Source organism: Pyxicephalus adspersus, chromosome 11, assembly GCF_032062135.1.
Source record: "Pyxicephalus adspersus chromosome 11, UCB_Pads_2.0, whole genome shotgun sequence".
In the NCBI taxonomy this organism is placed as follows: Eukaryota; Metazoa; Chordata; class Amphibia; order Anura; family Pyxicephalidae; genus Pyxicephalus; species Pyxicephalus adspersus.
The window spans coordinates 15788598-15806304 of record NC_092868.1 but is presented as its reverse complement, the minus strand read 5'-3'; the positions used below and the strand labels follow the sequence as shown (position 1 = coordinate 15806304).

The 17707-nt window shown below is 35.7% G+C and overlaps 1 protein-coding gene across 1 annotated transcript in view; it reads right to left on the bottom strand.

The window, feature by feature from the left end:
- Window positions 1-2286: 2286 nt before the first annotated feature.
- LOC140341249 (uncharacterized) overlaps window positions 2287-17707 on the bottom strand; it is a 63791-nt gene continuing 48370 nt past the window's right edge. Inside the window, exons 66-81 of the mRNA XM_072426815.1 lie at window positions 17183-17288; window positions 16527-16622; window positions 15733-15764; window positions 15172-15283; window positions 14504-14602; window positions 13920-13942; window positions 12358-12463; window positions 11160-11176; window positions 10311-10331; window positions 9783-9885; window positions 7277-7365; window positions 6094-6120; window positions 5896-6001; window positions 4796-4888; window positions 4608-4678; window positions 2287-3686 (exon numbers count right to left, since the gene is read on the bottom strand). Of these exons, the coding sequence (XP_072282916.1) occupies window positions 3393-3686; window positions 4608-4678; window positions 4796-4888; window positions 5896-6001; window positions 6094-6120; window positions 7277-7365; window positions 9783-9885; window positions 10311-10331; window positions 11160-11176; window positions 12358-12463; window positions 13920-13942; window positions 14504-14602; window positions 15172-15283; window positions 15733-15764; window positions 16527-16622; window positions 17183-17288 (1395 nt within the window). The 3' untranslated portion in view covers window positions 2287-3392. The remainder of the gene's footprint in view (window positions 3687-4607; window positions 4679-4795; window positions 4889-5895; window positions 6002-6093; window positions 6121-7276; window positions 7366-9782; window positions 9886-10310; window positions 10332-11159; window positions 11177-12357; window positions 12464-13919; window positions 13943-14503; window positions 14603-15171; window positions 15284-15732; window positions 15765-16526; window positions 16623-17182; window positions 17289-17707) is intronic.

The following is a 17707-nucleotide window of genomic DNA, read 5'->3' as shown; positions in this document are numbered from 1 at the left end:
TTAATACCTTTTTTTCATTATTATCCTGACCTCTCTCTCTGATCACTCACACCCCCTTTATTACAAGAACTATTGGCCTATCCCCCTCAGTATCCCCCTCGCCTATTTTTCTTGTCGCAGACTTTTGGGGTCTTACGTGACAGTGGTCATTCTCAGTCGAGTTTTTAGTGATCTGCCATAGTAGATCATTAAACGACATTAAGGACAACATGGAGGACTGCTGTAGACATGGTAGATTCACATCTGATCAGGATTGTTCATCTTAGGTGACAATTGTCTAGCATGTGTACATAGGGAGGGTGCTATTCTATTCTTTATTGGGTATGGACATTTTTATTTGTTGAACTCCAGCATCTTGCAACCATTTTGCACTGCTCTACATTTTCACACCCTTCATAAAAAATAGATGCTTTCTTTGCAAAAAACAATAATTTTAATTATATCAACATTAATATCAGCTTAGAACTACACACATTAGTATACAGACTACTGAGCTACCACTCACACATGACACTGCATAAAGTGAGTGACAGTCCAGGCAGCTAATAGATTAGGAGGGAGGGCCATGGACAGCACCGGGGAGGACTTGATGATTTTGGTAGTCCATGCTGGAAATGAGATTGGATTAAAAGAGTTGCAGGTGCTTCTGATGAATATATGTGGAAAACAATAAGTGCAGGAAAAATACTTTAAAATTTTAGCTGAGGATATTACTCTCCACCAGTGGGCACTTTAAGGTAAGACTGAGTTTCAAACTTAAATTTAGTAATGAAAATTCTAATGTGACCATTAAAGTCTAGATTTATGGCTTCTTATACTATAATTTGTTGGTTCCATCCTCAGCTTGACATAGAGATGAGAAGACTACAGCAAAATAGCAGTAGAACTATCCTGTACAACTGATGTTAGGGGGAAGATTCTGCAGACAGGTCTTAGAATCATATCTACTCACTTTTGCTCTTCCCCCAATCATGCAATCCGGTACCCTTTCCTAGGTTACAATACACTAGTACCTTTAGCACCCTTTAAATATTAATTCTCCTATGAAAAGATTGGGGGGGGGGAGGAGATGGAGAGGTCCCATCATGTCAATCATTTATCTATAGCCATTATTCTGATCCATCCCTTTTTCTGCATCTATATGGTTTTTTTGTGATTGTGTTTAGACTTGCAAATCCAATGGTCACGATCATGAACTCTTAAAACCTTGTTTCTGTAAAGGATTGTAACATCTGTACTCTGATAACTGTGATCAAGGATGAATCTGAACAGATTTACCAGCAAAGAAAGAGACCTGATTTCCAAAAGGATGTTTGAAATAATGAAAATTTGAGAAAAAAAAAAGCCCAGCAGCTTAGAAACGGAAATCTCCTTGTCATTAATTACAACACAGGACTCCCTGGGGATAGCAGAAGTTGCAGCAAAGCATGCTGATCTGTCTGCCTGGATTAATTTCAAATACAGTTCAACCTGTAATCTGCTCTGAAAACCACAATATTCCCCAAATTCTCAGAGCCAAGAGATTAAAAGGCCTTTCTGTCTGGTCTTAATCATCTTTTACTTAAAGCTGAGGATGTGTTCACATTTAGCACTGTAAAATTTTCTTTTTCATGTTAGCACCTGTGCCAAGACTATGGATCCTAAACTATCTAGATATTGCTAACAAGTAGTAAAGAAAACTGTGAGGCTTTGCAGATGGATGACACAACCCAGCTACCAATCAATATGTAGTGGGTTAAGGGGTATAGAACAAGTAGTAGATGTCAGTCAGATAACAAAGGAATAGGTCCATAATAGAGTCAACAATCTGTTTCTTTACATATAGACTAATTGATAGTGTGTTAAGGCAGAATTTCATGGCCTTATTGTGCACACTTCCCAACTTCTATTATTAGTTTCAATACTCAAGCCATATTGTATATAATTGAAACCCCTCTATTTTGGAGTCACGCACAGGTACTTTCTTTTTCGTTGCACTCCACTTTTTGGCCTACAACTAACTAACAGACTTGCGTTTCCATTGCATCTACAGTGCTAGACAGTCTCTGTATGGTATAAAGCCTATTTGAATTGATTGTAAATCAAAGATTTTAGATCAGGCAGGTTCTGATATTCCTGTGCATAGCTAATGAAAGACATTGTACATCTAAAGTAGTCTCAAATCTTCATGTGGTTCATGTGCCACTACCTGGGCACTTTTTTACTTAGTTATCTGTAAAATTTGTATTCAGCCCTGGGTGTAATTTTGTTATAGCCACCACAAACAAGCACTAAAATACACAGATGTTGATGTAAAGCATTTTATTCAGGCAATCACAGCAATATTTCCATAATTCAGATTCTGTGCAACTTGAATTCTGATAATTCCCAAAGAACCAAAAACCTGTACCTCAAAACATGGCTTTATATACATCACATTCAAAAGCTGCTAACAATCTACTTATTTATTTTTACAAAATTTCTTCATCACCGGTATAAAAATAAATCCTTTTCCAACATTATTTCAGAGACAAGTAACTATATGAATCATATGGGTCAGTACTGAGGGTACAACATTGTGATTTAGCTGAACAAACCCCAGAGCATTTGCTGCTTCTATATTACAGTCTGAATAACACACATACTGACATGATTTAGTTTGCTCTCTTTAATGCTGAGCTCAAAAGGGAATTTCAGTTATGGTTAAATTCACCAATATAAATTCTTTATATTGTTAATTTTTTCATATAATACTAATAATATGATACTGGGAAAGTACTTGATACATCAACATGTTCCAACCAACTATGGTAAAATAAAGGGCTGTTTTGAAAAGAATATAAACATCTTTTTTCCATTTATAGCTGAGATATAACTTGCTACTGAAGGTTGCAATTTTTTTAGATCAATTTTAAAGTTTACCTAGTATGGTTAGGTTAGAACCTCATGCTAGATCAAAAGTAGTATGTGCAAGTGCTTTTTGGTGTCAAAATACACAGAAGTAAAGTTTTCTGCAAACACCATAAATAACTATTATTATTGTTAAATTCCTATTGCTGGATTCTGTATTTTGTCTAAAATTAAAGATTCAATGTAGCAATTCAACCACAGGCTTTTCAGGCATGTAGTTACAGATATTTCCAACAATACTTACACAATGAAATCTGGATTTTTTTTTAGCCACAATGCTTTTCAGTGCAGAAGTACAAAACTTACAGTTATGGTTAAAAATGTTTTTGAATTTTCATTATACCACTAGGTGTATACAGAAACAAGTATGTGCACAGAATAAAAAATGCATATAACACAGGCTATCCTAAAACTGCAGAATGATAGTTTTGTTTGAAATAGGCAGAGCTTGTACCAAGATTGCTACTATATAAACTCTTTTAAATGATAGTTATATATGTAAGTTAAGTTCTTTGAAACTGTGACCATAAAACTACCCCACTTTCATCTTCTCCACTTCCACTTCCGCTTCCACTTCCACTTTCATAGCCACTTCCCTCATGAGAACAGTGGCGGCACCCACATTGTGATGCTTCCAGAACTGTCAGAAGAGCTCTTGTGCCATCTGGGCAGGGCAGCTCGAAGTTCTTAGGACGTGTTGATGTTACAGAACAGCATCTACAGTGAGAAACAAGGGACCACACGCTGTCGTATTTAGTCTTGGAGTGGCAGTATCCACTACAAGAGGCAAGGATGACCTGGAGATAAATCATAGAAATGAAACTATTAGATATTCTCATGTATATTGTACAGAAAAGAGGTTTGCTCCCAAATCTAAGCAGAATATGGGATTCATTAAAGATTCAAATGTGAGAGGCAAGCATGACTGCATGGAACACAGCTTACCATAACCACATATTCCTACAAACATGCTTATACAGGTAGTCCCAGTGTTACATACGAGATGAAGGATTGTAGGTTTGTTCTTAAGTTGAATTTGTATGTAATTCAGAACAGCTACATTATTTTAATAAATGCAATTAGGACAGATGTTTGTCTCAGCATATTATTAGGCAACATGGCGTCAGTTACCTTATAAAAACGTCACTGTGAGTTAATCACAAACAAAGCAAAAAAAACTTTATGGAGCCTAGACAGTTTTTCTTGGTCAATAAAGAATTACAAGAGCTTAACAAGCGTTACAAGTCATGCAAATCCACCCCGCAAGCCTCCGTCCTGCACACGAACGAGCAGGGAAGCCCCTTTTATATCCAGGAGTTGTCTGTATGTCGGAAGTCCTTAACTCAGGGACTAGCTGTATAACTCTGTAATGTACCAAGAACCACCAGTGTTACATATTGCCATAAATGTCATGCTGGCCAACTGCATCAAAGAAGGTTGTTTGTCTAGTCAGGTTTGCAATGGCAAAAAATATCCATGTAAGACTTGCAAAAAATGCCTGCAAAACCATACTACCAAAAGGAAATTATGTAAACTACTTTGGCTTCAAAAGTAATGTCAATGTAACATTTATTTGGTGGCCTATTGGTGAAATTAGCAAATTGTTCTGTTTTAGATGGTGTGATAAAGGTGCTTGAGCTGTCGTGGTCAGAGAACAGAATAGCAACATAATAAACACATTTATATAAGGATAGTGCCAAGGGCTGATGTCTACTTACATTGGCACTGCATTTTCCAGATGTTAGTCTGACTGCTGTGTTTACTGGGTGGCATTCATCTCTCTTCCTCTCTAAACACAAGGTGAAAAAACAAGGCAGCATTATAATTCCAGAAATAATTTACTTTTTTAGGAGGTCGGACTGATGGTCTTTCCAATTCTGTTGCTCAAGGAGTTTGTATTACTTACCACATTTAAGCTTTGGACAACACTGGTTATTCTGGTGCACTGTTACCAGTCTCTCATCAGGTCCACAAGATGGAACAGTTTTGCAGGTACATTCTGTTGAAAAAGAATACTAAATTAAAAATACTCCTGTCACCATGTTAATTTAAAAAAAAGACTAAAAACAAAACAATACTAAAGAGCATACATAGCAAAGAAATAGGGTAATTATAAAGCCAGTAATTTTACAATCTGATAAGTTCTTTCCAGTTAATCACTTAGTCCCTAAAAGTTAGAAGAAGCCCTTGTAAGCGCCTTCTAGATAGAACAGGGCTGAGAGTGTTCTTCCCACCCCTAGGGACAATACACGGCCAACCACTGATCATTAGCACTCTTTTACGATGATAGAAACAAATGTGTGACCCATCGCTTTACAACGATAAAGTGCAGCCAATAGACAGGGAACTTCGGTGCATAACAGTAAATGTTGCTTTGGTTGAAGAGAAAGCTAAGTGCTTAGATGGGTGGGGGGTGCTGTACTTAATATATCTTATGTATCATATCCTACTAATCTGCCTCCAAAATTGCTTATCAGAGCAATGATAACAGATTTTGTGTGAAGTATATCTTTCCTAATATAAGGCAAAGTGTGTGTGCTTTCCATGGGCTACAAAGATAAAGCTCTTTCTTGCCTTTTAAATCTGTGTCAACGTAAGAGGCATTTTTCAAAGCCTGACCAAAACCAAACCTGCCCACAGGCGCAGTAAACTGTAATTTCTTTTTACTGTGCAGGCAGTGGTACAGCACACATCATCCCACCCTGCATTTATGGGGAGCATAACTAAATGCAAAGTAGCAAAGATACTAATTAGGTCACTAAAGCAAAGTGCACAAGGTGCAACAGGACCCAATTTAGCTGAAATATTATTGGTTGCTGTATGTTATAGAACATGTCCTCATTGCCCTTTGCTATTGCTTATGAATAACCATTATCCTTTGCTTGATGATCCTAGTACACTTCAATTTTACCAAGCAATCATTGCTATGGTTTGAAGAACTATTGACATGAATGTATTCAGTAAGGAAATATTCAGTTTTTCTATTTTTCTTTTCTCTGCACTTACCACATCTCTGTAGTGGGCAGCATGGATCTGTTGGATTAATACTTGTAACTAAATTTTCATAATCCTTGCATTCCTTGATTGGGCAAATTCTGTTAATACACGGGAGCTAAAGAAGAAAAAGCACATTATGTTACAGAAAGAGAAAAACACTTGGACCTTGCTGTTTATTAATTAAAAACAAGCTGAGCCATCACTTACTGTAGTTGTTGAGATGATGGTTGTTTTCTATAATAAGAATTAATATAAAACTCAGTAAGAAAGAAACATATCACAAATACCATAAAAAGCAAAAAGGTAAAAAATTACATCAAAGCCCAATGTTATCATATTCGCTAAGCAGTGTTTTTTAGAAACAAAATGACTAAACTCCAACAAGACTTTTTTTTTACCTAGAACCTTTGTCCAGTTTTTGCCGCAATATCCCTATTATCGAGATATCTCCACTGGAGACAGAACAACTAAAACCTGGCATTGGTTCTAACTTCTTCACAAAAAAAAGAAACTGGATTGAGTTCTAATTAAAAATAATAATTTATCTACAGAGGTTTATTTATAAATCTGGCATTCATCAAACATTCTGCAAAATCTTAAAGGTACATGAATGTGAACGCAATAAATGATTCTCCACTAGAGAATGCTTGGTAAATGTGAGATTCGCTGCTTTATAAATATGTAGTAAATGTTCACTACATAGGAAAACATTTCAACCAGCAACATTCCTATAACTTTTGAAGACCCCCAAAAAGAACTTCTGTTCTTCAGTTCCTGTCTATAAAGTATACGTTTTAGATGGACTTAAAGTAGTTGATGCAATAACACAAACACTTTAATTCCCACAATAAACAGAAATGCGCTTATTTTTGCTACAGCTGAATTGGTTGCTGTGCTCCATCAATATTGGCTATCCTTGGAGCCTGGCAGCTATGTGGTCCTTGGTGTAAATCCAGATAAGAACTACATGGAGTTAGTACAACCATGCCAGTAAATTATTTGGCTTAATAAAAAAGTATCTCTAGAGCAATGGGGTCAGTGGGACAGTGATTAGAACATCAGACTGACAAGATTTTTTTTTTTTTGCATAGGGTTGAAAATATACACCAAATAACCTAGTTGCACTTGTATTAATTATTAACATATTATACAGTCCTATACAATATAATTGGGAACATTTAAAAATATTGTGTTTATGATTGTGGTTGATAATCTGTCACATTTCATATTGTGAAGTAAAATAAAGAGAAGAGGTGCTTACAGCTGCAGCTGAGAACAGAAAATAGTCAGGCAGTGACTATTTGATTGCATCTGTAATTTTTGTTGCAAAACAGAGCCACAGATTCATGCTAACATTTTCCATGCAAACTTCATGTTTTTTATTACTTACTCCTGAGGATATTGGTTCAGGTGTTGGTGGAGTTGGTTCAGGTGTTGGTGGAGTTGGTTCAGGTGTTGGTGGAGGAGGTGATGGGGTTGCTAGAAAGTAAATAAGAATCTGTAAGCCCTATAAATTTGTAAATCACATTAAAACAAAATCCACATACTGTACATTATTACATTAGAATTCCAGATTTTTTTTTTCTGATGAGAAAAATAAGATCCCCTGCAAAATTATAATTACAGTGTAGAATGTAGATTCTCTCTTCATTTCCTGTACCATTGACACTCAAAGTATGTCTCTGAGCTAAACTTTCCTTTGCTGTGGTGTGTGTAATGTATTTTTTATATATATTTTATATACCTGCTGAGATCTACACAACTCCGAAAAAGTTAAATAAAGTATTTTTTAGAAAACATCACTAATCCTCAAAGAGCTAAGCTCAGTTAATTTAAAGCCATTATTTGTAATTTTTAGAGACTCTTTAGTCACTAGCAAGGTACCAATGGATTGGTGTAAGGCCAATCCAAAGGCCAGTGTGGTTCCTATCTTCAAAAAGGGAGCAAAGTCATTGCCAGGTAACTACAGGCCGGTTAGTTTAACATCCATAGTTGGAAAGATCTTAGAGAGTTTTATAAAGAGCCACATAGAGGAGATTCTGCTAGAAAATAATATTATAAGTGATAGTCAGCATAGCTTCAAGAAAGACAGAAGTTATCAAACAAATTTACTCTTTATGAGGAAGTAAGTAAACAGGTAGACAGTGGAAAAAAAGTTGATATGGTGTACTTGGAATTTGCTAAAGCATTTGACACTGTACCCCACAGTGGTGTACCCCAGGGTTCAGTGTTGGGACCTTTACTGTCTAACATTTTTATAAATTATATAGAGTTTGAGATTAAAAGTATCATTTTTGTGATGACACCAAACTATGTAATGGAATTAAGTCCATACAGGATGTTTGACTGGGCAGCCAAGTGGCAAATTACATTTAATATAAATAAATGTATGCACTTGGGAGCTAACAACATGCATACTTCATACTGTCTAGGGGGAATACATTTGGGGGAGTCAGAAATGGAAAAGGATCTGGGGGTTCTGATACATCATAGACCTCATACTAGCATGTAATGCCAAGCCGCAATATCTAAAGCTAGTAAAGTTTTTCTTGTATTAAAATTGGAATGGACCACAGAGATGGAGACATAATCCTGCCCCTGTACAAAGCATTGGTCGAACCACATCTGGAATATGCAGTCCAGTTTTGGGCACCAGTTCACAAAAAAGACATTGTGGAATTGGAGGGAGTGCAGAGAAGGGCAACTAAATTAATAAAAGGAATGGAGGAGCTCAGCTACGAGGAGAGATTAGCTGAACTGAATCTATTCTTGAGAAGAGACATATAAGGGGGATATGATCACCCTGTATAAATATATGTAAACTGTCCATATAGAGAACTCTCTTCCCAATTATTCACATTGAGATCATTACAAAGAATAAGAGGGCACCTTTTGCATCTGGAGGAAAAGAAATTTAAGCTCCGGATAAGGAAGGGATTCTTCACTGTTAGGTCTGTGAAAATGTGGAATCGGCTCCCTCAGGAAGTAGTTTTAGCAATTACTATAGATTGCTTTAAGAAAAAGCTGGATGTTTTTCTAGAAGCACAGAATATACCTGGGTATTAAGGCTTTAAATTAAAAATAACAGTGACTGTCAATCCAGGGAACATTGGATTGCCTCATGGAATCCGGAAGGAATTTTTTTCCCCTGTTAAAGCAAATTGTACCAGGGATTTTTTTTTGCCTTCCTCTGGACCAACTATGTCTTATAGGGTTTTATATCTAGGATATGTTTATTTCCCTAGTGGTAGAACTTGATGGACTTATGTCTTTTCTCAACCTAACCTACTATGTAACTATGTACCTATTCTTTTCCAACAGAAAAAAGAATATGAGCAAGGTGAACGATGATGGGGGGGTCAAGAGTTTATTCATAGTGCAGCATGTATTAAAACTAAGGCTGGTTCCCCAACGTTTAACCTGAGGTTTTAAAAGCCCATGCTTGAAATTCCCATAAATTCCAATAAACTTATCTACACCATGGGGCAATCAGTTTCCTTGGAGCACATTTTTGAGCATTATAACGCCCCTTGCAACGTTTTAAAAACAAAAATGTGGGGTTAACCCTGGTTGATTTCAAAGGGGACATTTATTAATGCTGGAAAACAAAATTGCAGTAAAACCTGGCAAAATGCGGCATACATGTTTTCCAGCGGTTTAAAGGCAAGCTTTAAAATGCCTGAATTTTAAACATGGGCTTTTAAAGCCTCCAGTTAAAACCCTGTGGAAACAGCTGCTTTTTTGGAAGTTTGTACATGAATGAATTGTTAAACATTATAAATAACACAGTATTATTAATTCAAATACATTCTGAGAATATTGACATTTCACAGAATGTCACAATTAACATCATTTTATTGATCCCTGAAAAAAAAGGGTTTTAGCAATGTACTTACTACATATGTATGAGGGACAGCAAGGATTTTCTTTGTCTGGCACCTCAACTGGCACTTCACCATCCTTACAGTCTGCTGGTAGGCACCCACTGCTGTCACATACCTGCAGGAAATCACAAAATCAGATAAATTATTTTTTTTGCAAATAATGTATGCATGCCTATATGAGCTCCCTGTGCAGGTACAGCCTTTACTGAAAAGGGTTTATGTCAGAGGTTCTGTAAACTTTAGAACAGATCACAGTTGTGCTACTGAGGCCAGTAAACAGCTGAGGCAGGATGTTTTAGTGTAGATCAGTTCAGGAAGCTATGAAGGGTGGTATAGTTCATTTTGTTAAAGGTACCCAAACATTCTAAATTCCAGAATCTTACTTTACTAACCCTTAACCCTTCACCGCATCAACCCTTACAGACCCACATTTACAGTTTTGATGCTAAGAGCTCAGTGCTGAATACCACTGATGTGGCACTCATTAGTTTTTATGCTATCCTATCAGCTGGATCACCAGGAAATAGAAAAATAACTCACCGGTTCAGAAGTAGTAGGAACCTGTAAAAAAAAGGGGGTAAATAAATAAATGAACACAATATACTTAATCATTGGCAGCATTACTAGAACAAATATGCTGAAAAAAAAAACACAATAAAAATTATTTCACATAGGTGTTGGCACTATATGTTTCCTGTGTGTTTAACTAATAGGTGCCAGTGCTTCTCAGCACTTCTGTATAGGTAGATGAGGCACACAAGGATACGGGGTGTCTATTGGGGAGGGCAGGAGAGGGCCATGCTTATTTCCAATGGAAATAAATCAGTCTTTGCATGTCACATTCACTCTTGCAATCTGTTGGGTAAAACCTTTGGATTATACTACTAAATAAATGAAGACAGATGACCGAAGAAATATGTGGTAACAAGCATAAATTGAATACAAAAATCAGTGCAAACCTTTTCAAGTACACATTCACGTTTAGGCTGAACTCCAGGTCACACAATAATGCAACTATATATTCATGAAACATTTTTATTGTATATTTCTAAAGGCCTTTAATTCCACCTGGTATTAACCTCTTGCATTCTCAGTACAGAACAAGAAGGCGATGTAGCTATATGGGGCCTGGCAGCACAGAAGGATGAGGAGTCCGGCATAATAATGTTTTATACAGGAATCAATAGCATTTGGCCAATATTATTAGGTTGTACATGATGTACTTTTTTAGGTCTGCAATCATTTTGCAGAAGACATAATTACATATATTATATTCGTTCTTCAAAGTTATATCTTCATTTTGCACATTTCTATGAAATGTACTTAATCAGCTTGATAATCAAATGTACCACAATGAAATTTTGCACATTTAACACTTTTTGTACTTACGGGAGTTGGTTTAGGCACTGAAAAAAAAAAAAAATATGTTATTACCACTTAGAACAAACATATACCATACATTACATACGTTATATGTACAGCAACTAAAAATTAGCAGTCAAACAATGAGATTAGAGAAAAGGTATTCAATGAGATTGCAGCAGTGCCACATGACCAATAGCAATCAAACAGATTTGAAAATGACCCGAGTCTAATAAATGATGGATGCAGATGGTTTGTAGCACAGTGCTATTTAAGGAGCCCCATGACACGTAAACACACAAGATACACTCGTTAATTCCACATGTGGGAAGGGGGGGGTCCTGGCAAGTTGCCCAATACTTGACTGGTTTTATTTGCTGTGAATGTTTCTAAAGTATTTTTCAATTATGTTCTAGGGAGAGAGGGTGAGAGGGAGAGAGGAGAGGGGAGAGAGGAGAGAGAGTTTTTTTCTGGAGTTTTCAACTCCGGAGTCAAAACCCTGTCACAGTAAAATGTCCTTCCCTCCTCTTATGTAAGTGCACTCTTTTCATCTAGTAGTGTCTAATTACTACCTGTGCTGGTCCAGATACTTCTCCCTTTCCATTATTTCCTTACATAACAAAGGGAAATACTAAAGAGTATATGGTGGGGATGCTGACATCACATCCAAGAATATTTCAGGTTTAAAGCAATGACAGATGACCGGGTTACATTGAATAAATTGTAAGCTTGTATATAAAAGATCCTCCTCTGCTTCTGTATAATGTATACTTTCTGGAATCTGATATGTGTTTTGCATTGCTATCCAATATGTATAGTAAATAAAGGATAACAATAAAATTATTACAATAATAATAATAAATTGTTACGGCTAGAAAGGGTGGGCATCTAGAGGCACCTGGAGCCATTTCTTGTACCCTATTTTTATAGGCAATGCTGGGCCGTTCTATCAAACCCACCCAATCCTATCTCCTGCACCTTCCTATCCATTTCTCCATAATTGAAACAGATTCTGAGACGTTCTTTGTTTGTGCCCCTTTGACTGATAATACTGTACAATATGTTTACAAAAACGAATATACTAAGGTCATCAGTATTCTGTACTTGTTTTTCTTGTTCTTTTTGCGTGCTAGTATTGTACTATCTACTTGCTATAATGTGTTTTGTAGAAAAAAAAAATCATAAAAGGATGTAACAAAACAATATTCTTAAAGTCATCACTTACTGCAGAAGATTGCCTTGCAGCAAATGTCGCTTGAGGGAACTTCAATCTTATATTCATTATCTTCACATACTGGTTCAGGGGGGCAGCTTACGTCTCTACACTCAGACTGCAATATAGAAAGAGTACAATACAATTTGAGTGGTCACAGAGCATGTTATGAAGCAAGAACATTACCACTAGGCTTTATAGGAAAGAGGAACTATGAAAATAGAATGCAATAAATTGCATTTGGTATTTTTACTGCATTGTTTATTCAGCACAAACAATGCTTAGTTGACAAAAATATATATCACAATGATTTAGAATCTGTATTTTGTTATTTTGTACAGTCCATATTTCATGAAATCCATTACTTGTGAGTATTTATTCTAAAAGTTTTCTGTACTGTTTTACCATAGTAGATACTAAAAAAAACTATTGCAAGGCCCCAACTTATTATATTTTAAAGTGGACCTACCACTGACAGATTAAGGAAGCCACCATTGCTAAACTCTTTTAGCTAATTTCTTGGATGTAAAGCTGATCTTTGGTGTTAGTGGTTTCAGTCAAACTCCCCCTAAATCAAACGTGGATAACTGTGATAAGTTGTGTGACTATTAGCTGAACATCTGAGCTGCATACTCATTCTGGTTCAGTGATTTACAAGGTCGGTCAATGGGTATTTTCTTTGGGAATCTCATATGCTTATGTTTAAGATTTATTGTAATTTGTTTCGAATAATTTTCAGAGTGGGCATCTAAATAGCTTCCAAATGATAGTAAAAGCTGCAATGGAACAATAAGGCCCTACAAAGGTAATATTTGTACATTCTATACATAAAATATGCCAATAGAAGCTAATTGCTACTTTTAGCTAATGAAGCTAATAACATCACACTGTAAACCGCCCAAAAATATATTTTAGTATTAGATGAACAACATTGGATTGGTTTCTTTACTCTACTTTTGGGGACTTTGGTGGCCATTTTTTCCCTCCCTAGTTACAGATACCACCTCACTACTTCCCATTACAAGAGTGCCCTTCTTACTGCACATTGTGGGATGTACAAGGAAGTATTTACCAAAATTAGGAAAAAAATTAAAAAAAATAGCATGGCACCCATTTTCAGCTTTATTATAGTCTATAATAAGCTGGTGCCAAAAACTATGATAGGAAATGTGAAATTATGCCAATGTAGGATCTCTTTAAAAAATGCCGATGTCTACACTAGGGATGAGCGAGCAAGATTTTTAAATTCGATCTCGCAGCAAATCGGGCTGTTTTTGCTTACCGAACATGTAAGCGAGAATGGCCTTGTTTCGCCACAAGTTCGTGTTCACAGGATAGCTGTGTCCTATCTGTGTACACATACTACTGAACTCATATGACCTCTAAATGGAGAATCTCCATTGAGAGGTCATATGAGTTCAGCAGGTTCCTACGCTCCCTGGGCTGTACCCATCGGAAGTTCAAGGAAAATTTTCCTGTCAGAGGCATTCTCGCTCATTCCTAGTCTACACAAAGTAAAGTAAATGCTTTGTGTATTTTTAGCTATAAAACATTTTTAACTTGTAAAAACTTACAGGAGGTGGAGTTGGTGGAGGTGCTGAAAAAGATAAAAAAAAAAGTTAATATATTAATTGGAATCAGAAAATGTAAAATACAAACATGGGAACAAAGCAAAGTAAAAGGTACAACAATAACCAATCATGAATACATTTTCAGTGATCTCACTTAGTAAACATCTAATTTGATGTTTTCACTCTGTTACTAAATGAAGGTCCCAACAAGTTTAGCATGGAAGCCGGATATGCTGGCATGAGCCCCAGTGTGAATGAGTAGAAAAATCAACTGATAAATTACATATGGCCTTGGAGAGCATCTAAGACCTCATAGTTCATTCTTTATCATTGTATAAATGCAGGCATCATTATGGTTTATTGCCAGAATAGACCATCTCACTCACAAGTCTAGTAAAGTTTAGAAAGCTGGTGCTCATATAAGATTTAACTAAAAATGCTGTGCTGTAATCAGATATTTTATTTATCCTGAATGGTTTCCAAGGGTATGAATTATGGTATTTCAAGGTTCAAGTTCAGATAAGGGTTATTAATACCCTCCTTCTGTAGGTTGATCACAATCACCCTGCTGCATTGAAGACACTTACGACATTCAAATTCTGGGCAACATTCGGTGTCAGGGTTTCCAAGCAGCACTGGTGGCCTGTTATCCCTACATGTGGGAATGCGGCATTCTTGTTGGCAAACTGCATGTAAAGAGAAGAAACTGTTAATTGTATCTGGAAGTTTACAACAAATCTATATTCAAAGAACCATTCAAAGCTTTTCTAACAATAAAGGAAAAGTATATCCAGGATATGTATGGTCATGTGGGTCTTAAGCACCTTAGCACTAACCCATCTGATGGAGCAGAAAGAGTTTTTGTTTTTCTAAGTCTACTTCACTATTAACTTCCTAGTTAGACTTTTCTGTATTGTACCGAAAGTGCTACCCCAGAGAAGCCATGGCTTCCATACACTTCATTGATAATGGCTAAGTAGCCTAAAATGGATGCAGGCAGTTTGAAATAATATTATACTCTAACTGTGTGCACAGCTGTCCCAGCCATAAAAATGATTGTTTGCATGGTGCTGTCTTTAAAAGAGGAATTAGATGGATAGATAGATAGATTTGTAATGAAAATAAATGACTTCTGTTTTTAGATCCTTTTACTGTCTGAAGCTTGTGCATAAAGTGGGCAGTTTGTAAACAAATATTATTTTCTGAATTTCTCTTTAAGTCATATACATACAATTTTTTGTATTGGTCAACTTACCACAGTCAATGACTGGACAGCAGCGACTGCCAGAAGCAGGTTCCACTACCACTGGGACCTCACCCGTCTTAATACAAGACACAGATGGACAGATCACGTCCTGGCATGGTGGCTTTTAGGAACAAACAGGCAATTATGAGTAAGTATACACATATTTTCTAATATCTAATTTCTGTAGCTTTAAACGGAGAAAACGATAATAAAGTGCAGTTGAATTTGAAAAAAAAATGTTGTCTTGTAGGAAACATCTAGAAATGTTTACTGTGCCTAAGCAGTGTTCCCAAAAAGGTACTCTTTGTCTTTGTCTCACAAACAAAGCAAGGAAAAAAACTTTTTAGAACCTAGACATTCATTAACTTCTAGGACAAGCTGTGCTTTGATATGCAAAAAGAAACTTCAGAGTCTGTCTTGGTCATTTAAGTTACAAGAGCTAGCAGAAGAGCTCAGTTATAGCTGTGTTTACCTAAAGATTTCAAAAGAAGTCATGCAAACCGCAAAAAAATATAGTACAAAAACAGAAAATAATGTTTTATACTGGTCGAAAAATAAGTAATTACTTACGGTAGTGGTTTCAGGTGGTTGTGTTGATGGTGCTGAAATGTAAAAAGAAAAATGTCAGCTCTACGTACCTATAGAAGCAAATTATTTTATGGTGCAGGATTGCTGAACTCACTATATAACCAATTAACAGTTTTCCTTTTCTCCAAAATTAAAAGCGCAGAAAATGTTTTAATTGCCTGCCAGTAAATCATGTTCTTAAGCAGCAGTATATGAAAGTTTATATTGCATGATTTTATGGTCCAGCTATGACATGATGAATAGGGAAAAATCCCCAGATGTCCTCCCTGTATTTCCTAGTTCTTTCTCCCATTAGAGGTACTGAAAACCCAGTAAATCTATTTATTTGATGAAAAGATTTGTTGAGATTTGACATTGAAAGATGGGTGTGCGGTGTGATTAGATTTGATGCAAATTATTATTTTCTCTTTTAAAAAACTTAGTGCAAAATATTTTGCTATCAATATGAAAATTAAGAGTTTAATTCAATTTTTTTTAAACATTGATGGCCAACAAAATTTAGAATTGAGTTTGGCAGAAAAATATATTTCTAAATAAAAAAGGTCAATTTTCGGACCTAAGCATAAACTAGTGAATAAGGTGGAATGTATTAACAATATTATTGAACTGTGTGAATAATTACTTTAATTATTCAATCATTTGCAATTACATAGCATTTTGTTTTTTACATGGTTAAATAATTAAAGAAACATTCACATGTTTATTAGGTATAGATTGACAATTCCTTTAGAAAATCCCTTTTTTTAATCACATTTTCACAGAAGGCTAATATTTACCACAATAATATGATGGACAACAATTTTCTTCTGGTTTGTAGGACACAACGACAGTGTTTTGGCCACAATCAGGAGCTGGTGTGCAAGGACTACATTCTATAACAAGAGAGAATAATATTTTAACAACTTAATGTAACACATAATGCTTTTCTTGGATTAAAGACATCAAGGTGCTTGTTTTGTCTTCCAAAACTGTCACAACACTATATACAACACAACACTTTTATCTAAGGGCTCCTTAGATGAAAAGAAAACATTATGTTTAGGTGGTTCTGTTGGAAAAAATCCTTTACATCCTTCCTCATTGAAAGATATAACCGGGATAAATAGAAATATCACCAAATCATTCATAATTGTCAGACAAACATTTTTTGACTCCTGAGCAAGTGAAAACTATATTTTTATATAGTTGGTGCCAGGAATAAATATTACGTTTTCTAGAGAGGTATGAATATATGTCAATTTTGGGGATTTAAAGAGGGACAATATATAAAGTTTCAAGAAATATTTTTTTTAAAGAATTTATTAGTTGGTCATAGATTAAAGGTTTTATATCAATGCTGAATTAAAATTAGATAATTAGATCCTAAAATACATAAATATGAAATAAATATTAAATATAAATTTATCTTGCATTGGTCTTCATGAAAACTTACCGCATTCATATTCTGGACAGCACGTATCTTTGCTAGGAACAGGTACTGCCTTTTCTCCATTGCGTAGACACTGAGGCACTATACATGTAACACCCCAACAATGATCCTGGAAAGTCACAAATAACATAAATAAGTTGTTGCATGGACATAGATTTTGTTAGGCTTAGGCCATATAAAAAAGAGAATTGCTGAGAGACTTGCCAAGGGAATTCATGATAACTTATCGATTGCTTGTTTACCTATGATACAGGTTCTAACCTTTTCCCACTCTGCAAAAACAGCTATTCAATCTGTTTCTTTTTTTGTCACAGAAAATGATCTTCCCAAAGACTCAATATAATCCATGAACTGCCAACTGTTTTTAAAGAACCTTTCCAGAATCTTTTTAATATTTTGTCCCTTTTGGCAAATTCTAAAGATTAAAAAATAAATATTTCTCTGGGACTGCTGACCTGTACACGTGATCCAGGCCATGTAGTGCAGCTTTTACCTAAAATTATGTCGTCAGTGGTAGTTTACTTCTAT